This window comes from Sinocyclocheilus rhinocerous, unplaced genomic scaffold (assembly GCF_001515625.1).
Source record: "Sinocyclocheilus rhinocerous isolate Xijiao unplaced genomic scaffold, SAMN03320098_v1.1 scaffold176, whole genome shotgun sequence".
Lineage (NCBI taxonomy): Eukaryota > Metazoa > Chordata > Actinopteri > Cypriniformes > Cyprinidae > Sinocyclocheilus > Sinocyclocheilus rhinocerous.
In genome coordinates, this window is record NW_015648623.1 from 81371 (window position 1) to 87677 (window position 6307).

Sequence of the window (6307 nt, forward strand, 5' to 3'; positions counted from 1 at the left end):
CACACACACACACACGCACGCACGCACACACACACACACACACAGACACACAGACACACGTGCACACACACTCTCTCTCACACTCACACACACACACACTCACACACACTGTCAGTTCTGCAGTCAAACACTGACCCTGTGCTCTGTCTCTCAGAGAAGCGTGTTCTTCAGCCTCATGACAGTATTTACTCTGAGTCTCTGACGGCACCCAGCAGACTGATCGCCTGTCGCAGAGACCTCAGCGAGATCCTGGTATGACAAACTAGCACAAAGTGTTCGGTTTTTGTGCCTGCACCTGATAAACATAACTCAGTGACGGTGTTTGTGTCTCAGCCGCCGCTGACGGAGTGTCCAGAGCTGGGACAGAAGCCCGTCAGACTGCTGGGCATCAACACGTGGGACGTCGCTGTGGCTCTGACAAACTTTGACTGGAATCTCTTCAACTCCATCCACGAGGTGAAGCTTCTCAGATGCTGCTGTCATCAAATCATGAGCAGAAACCTGCTTGATTTTACACCAGACAGCAGATGAAACAATCACATTTATATGGTTATATTCATTTATATTCTATTTACATTCATATGTTATTATATTAAAAAAGATAAAAAATCTATTGTTTATATATTATTATTTATTTAAATATATATTTGCAAAAAGAAAATCTATTTTATGTTTAAATAATTTGTTATATAATTTTTCTTTTAATTTATGGATGATAAATGTATATTTGCATAAACAAAATGTGTTTCTGTTATGATGTTTAAAAAAATTATATTATTATATTTTATTTACATTTTATTATATTAAAATTATTAAAATGTGCAAATATAAATGTATTGTATTTTAAGTGTATTATATATTTTACGCTTAAAAAAGTTGTTTGAAATTTTTTAAGGAGAAACATTCAACATCGAAGATCCTTTAAACATTAGATTAGAACATTAGAACATAATAATTGTAACAAAAACATTCCCAAAACCAAAATGCAATGTTTTTAAAATGTTTTAGGATATGTACTACTGGTTAAAATTGTGGGGTCTGTAAGATTTTGTTTTTAACCTCTTAAAAGACGTTTCTTCTGCTCACCGGAGCTGCATTTATTTAATAAAAAATTTAGTAAAAACAGTAAATATTATTACAGTTTAGAAATTCTGTGTTCTATGTGAATATCTGTTAAACTGTAATATATTCTTGTGATGCAGCGCTGAATTTTCAGCATCATTACTCCAGTCTTCAGTGTCACATGATCTTCAGAAATCATTCTAATATGCTGATTTGCTGTTCAAGAAACATTTCTGATTATCATCAGTGTTGAAAACAGTTGTGGTGGTGAATATTTTTATGGAAACTGTGATACATTTTATTTTTTCAGGATTCACAGATTAATAGAATGTTCGAAAGAACAGCATTTATTTGAAATAGAATCTTTGATCAAACGTGACAGTAAAGACATCTATAATGTTACAGTTTCATACATCCTTGCTGAATCAAAGCATGAATTTCTTTAAAGACACCACACTGACCTGAATCTCTCTCTCTCCCGTGTGTGTGTGTGTGTGTGTGTGTGTGTGTGGCAGCAAGAGCTGATCTTCTACACGTTCAGTGGTCAGGCGAGCAGTGGCCACACGGTGGCGCTGGAGTTCCTGCTGCAGCGCTGTAATGAGGTGCAGCAGTGGGTGATGTCTGAGGTGCTGCTCTGTCCCTCGCTCAGCAAACGAGTGCAGCTGCTCAAGAAGTTCATCAAGATCGCCGCGCAGTGAGTCTCAGTTACCTTCACGACTACTGTCTGTCCCGCAGCATTAAAGACGATTCACAGACACACATCAGAGAATATGACAATAGTCCAGCAGTATTAAAGACATCAGAAAATATGACAATACTGCTTTTTATGACAGATACTGATTATTCTTAAGTCTAATAAAATAATATTAATATATAAAGAATAAAAAATATTTTGTTATTTTACTTTTTATAGTTAAATGATAATGCATTTCATGAAGCATATTGATTGTTTTTGTTAATAAAATACATTTGACAGCACTAAAAATAATATATATTTTTTATTATTTCAATTTGTAGTTTATTATTAAAACATAATATTGCTTTTTATGACAGATACTGATCATTCATGTTTTATATATAATAAAAGATTTATTAAAATATTACATATTTTATCTTTATTGTTTTATGAAATGTATTAATTTTATTATTTCATTGTTACAATATAATGCTTTTTATGACAGATATGAGTTATTCTTAGGTCTAATACAATAAAGTACAATAAAAACTCTTTCACAGATATAAAGAAAAAAACAACTGGAATATTTTATATATTAAGTGGAATATATAAAAATATTATTTTCTATTATTTTAGTTTTTATTTATTATTACATTTTAGTAATGCAATTTATGTCAGATACATATTGTTTTTGTTTAGTACAATAATACTGATATATTAAAAATATTAAATATTTCATAGTTTATTATTAAAACATAATACTACATAGTGGTTATTAATATATGTTTAATAAAACAATATTGAAATATTAAACATTTTATTTTAGTTTATATTTTATTATAATAAAACTGCTTTTATGCCAGATACTGTTTATTTATGTTTAATACAATAACAATAATATATTACACATATATAATATTTGTCATTATTTTTCATTATTTATTAAATTGTAATAATAGAATAGTTTATATTATTGTAGTAGTGGTTATTTTTGCGAAGTAGTTTTGCAGTCTGAATGGTTGTAAATGAATTTTGAAGACTGTCTAATGGTTTCTAAGTGTACTAATGTCTAATAGTTTGTCACTGGAGACTTATTTAAAAGCTGCTCTTTAGAGACTCAGTGAATGAGTGAGTGTTTGAGTATTTAGCACAGATTTAACTCCACAGACGTCCAGTGAAGGGACTGTAGGCGTCCCGTCTGAGACGATCTGAGCAGACTGTGTGTTTAATATCTGCTCATGATGATTTACTCTGTGTGTGTGTGTGTGTGTGTGTGTGTGTGTGTGTGTGTGTGTGTGTGTGTGTGTGTGTGTGTGTTTCAGCTGTAAAGCGCAGAGGAACCTCAACTCCTCGTTTGCCATCATCATGGGCTTAAACACAGCCGCTGTCAGCCGCCTCAACCAGACCTGGGAGGTAACACCGCTCTACTCACTCTATAGCCTCTGTTAACCAGCTCTGATGCAGCCAGATGCTCAGTTTCTGTCTCGTTTCTGCAGAAAGTTCCTGGAAAGTTCAAGAAGCTTTTCTCTGAGTTGGAGCTGTTGACTGTAAGTCAAACCCTGTCTGTAAAGACAACATAAAACAGCGTACTAATACAAATAGAGTTGATTTTGATTCCATGTCACATCAGTAACATAAAGAGATTGATCTGATTTCTTCCTCAGGATCCATCCATGAATCACAAAGCCTACAGAGACGCTTTTAAGAAGATGAAGCCGCCCAAAATCCCCTTCATGCCTCTGCTGCTCAAAGGTTCATTAAAAAATATAATTTTTTAATTACTGCTTTTATGACCGATACTGATTAATTACATGTTCATTAACATATTCTTATGCTTAATAGTGAGATATTAAAATATAAAATAATGTATATTTATTTTTGTAGTTTATATTATATTAGTACATTTTTTTTACTACTTTAGTTTATGTTTATTAAAACTATAAAATGTTATTATTTTAGTTTGTTTTGTATTAAAATATAGAATGAAAATATAGAATGTTTTATTACTGGTTATTGATTACTAAATACTGATTTTTATGATACTGATTCTTCTTCTGTTTATTAAAATAACACTCATATATTACAATATTTTATTTTATTATTTTAGTTATATTTATGAAAAATATAGTTTAATTTTATTATATTAGTTGATATTTTATTAATAAAATATAATGCTGTTGTTTTGTCAGATACTTAATTATACATATATTACTTTATATTATAATTATAAATATAAGCATACATTATTTACACTAATTATTTTAAATGTATTATTTACATTATAAATTAAAAAAAAATATATATATATATATATATATATATATATATAATTTATAGTATCTGTTAGCATCTTGGTTACTTAATTACATTTTAAATATAAAAAAATAAAAAAATAAAATAGTACAAATAAAAGACTCAACTTTCATCTTCAGGTCTCTTTAAAAATGATTAGCTATAAATGATTCAAATGATGCTTGACTTAGCAAACACTGCTAATTATCAGCTATTTGTATGAGCCGAAATGTCTGTATCGGTGCATTCGTGTTAATTAGGCTGTGATGAATATCTCAGGCTCTGTGTGGTTAGATCTGCGCTGAATGAATCTCTGAGCTGCATGGATTTCTCCTCTTCTCAGGGAACGAGCTTTCTGCGTGTGACGGTCCCGAGGTGCGCTCCAGCGTCCATTACCTTCACATCATCGACAATCAGCAGACGCTGTTCCAGCTCTCGCACAGACTGGAGCCCCGAGTCTGAGACACACAGAGACACAGAGAAAGAGCGCCGCCTGCTGGACAGATTCACACTGAATCAGTGACTCTCTCAGAGCCCAGCGAATCAGTGTTCAGACATCACCATAAAACACTTCTTTCTTAATGTAAAAAATGACTGGCGGTCGACGAAAGCTTTTTCCTGTACGTGCTTTTTCAGCATTGTTTTGTTGAAATGCAGTTGTCAATGTTATTTAACTTCTACCAGCACTCTGGACCATATTTATATATGAATTTAATACTTCAGATTGTTAGGGCTGGGCGATATGATCATAAAATAATATATAAAAAATAATATTTTAATTTTAAAAAGGATATTAAATTTTATTATGTACTTTTTTCAGCCTTTGACCATGTTTAGTGTATATTAATATTTATATATTTGGATTTAAAGGCTGATTTATTTTAGTCAGAGGATCTGTAATTTCAACCAGTTTGATTAAAAATGTATAATGCAAGATTGAAAATACAGTAAAAATCATGTGAACACAGGAACTGATATAACAAAACATAAACAGCAATATTAACACACACAAAAAAAATCATTGAATCATTTGAATTGATTCATTGAACTGATTCATGAAAATGAATCAGACTTGCTTTTTGAGGTCTGACGTTCAAATCAGAAACTTAATGGTTTCAGAAACTTAATAATCACACTGTTGTTTCGGTTTATGAATATTACGATATTTTATAAACACTAGAGCAAATATAACACGCAAACGAATAATTTGAATCGATTCATTGAAACCGATGGTTTGAACAACCAAAGTTCATATCAGAAACATAGTGGCCAAAATACAATCATCACAACATTGCTTCAGTCTTTAAATATACAATATTTTGTAAACACAAGAAGAAATATAACACACACAAACAAATCATTGAATCATCTGAATCGATTCATCGATATAGACAGTTTGAAATGATTCATGGAAATGAATCAAACTTAATTGAGTTTTACTACTAATGAAATTCCAATCATAAACTTAATGGCCAAATAAAATCATAGTTATCTTGGCTTCAGTTTACGATATTTTATAAACACAAGAGCAAATATAACATGCAAACGAATCATTTGAATCGATTCATTGAAACTGAAGGTTTGAACAACCAAAGTTCAAATCAGAAACATAGTGGCCAAAATAAAATCATCACAACATTGCTTCAGTCTTTAAATATACAATATTTTGTAAACACAAGAGCAAATATAACACACACAAACAAATCACTGAATCATCTGAATCGATTCATCGATATAGATTCATGGAAATAAATCAAACTTAATTGCGTTTTACTACTAATGAAATTCAAATCATAAACTTAATGGCCAGATAAAATCATAGTTATCTTGGCTTCAGTTCACGATATTTTATAAACACAAGAGCAAATATATCATGCAAACGAATCATTGCCACAAGACAGTTTGAACTGATTCATGGAAATGAATCAAACTTATTTGCTTTTCACTGCTACTGAAGTTTAAATAAACTTAATGGCCAAATAAAACCATTTTGCTTCAGTTTATGAATATATGATATTTTGTAAACACATAAACGAACACAACGTGCAAACAAATCACTGAATCATTTGAATCAATTCGCTGAAACTGAAAGTTTGAACTGATGGAAATGAATCAAACTTACATGTTAGTTAAAATTACAAAGTTAGAGGTGAAATAACGTCACAATGTTGCATCGTTTTATAAATAAATGATATTTTCTGAACAGAGTATATATCGCCCGGCCCTACAGTATGAGCTGAGAGTGAACGAACAAACACAGGCCATGGTCAAAGGTCA

The 6307-nt window shown here is 31.2% G+C and overlaps 1 protein-coding gene across 1 annotated transcript in view; it reads left to right on the top strand.

Annotated features, from left to right (window-relative positions):
- Nucleotides 1-4492, top strand: part of LOC107710058 (rap guanine nucleotide exchange factor 5-like) — a 49243-nt gene extending 44751 nt beyond the window's left edge. The window contains exons 15-21 of the mRNA XM_016514755.1: nucleotides 155-252; nucleotides 334-456; nucleotides 1578-1756; nucleotides 3061-3151; nucleotides 3235-3285; nucleotides 3403-3490; nucleotides 4374-4492. Coding sequence (XP_016370241.1) covers nucleotides 155-252; nucleotides 334-456; nucleotides 1578-1756; nucleotides 3061-3151; nucleotides 3235-3285; nucleotides 3403-3490; nucleotides 4374-4492 — 749 coding nt within the window. The remainder of the gene's footprint in view (nucleotides 1-154; nucleotides 253-333; nucleotides 457-1577; nucleotides 1757-3060; nucleotides 3152-3234; nucleotides 3286-3402; nucleotides 3491-4373) is intronic.
- Nucleotides 4493-6307: the final 1815 nt, after the last annotated feature.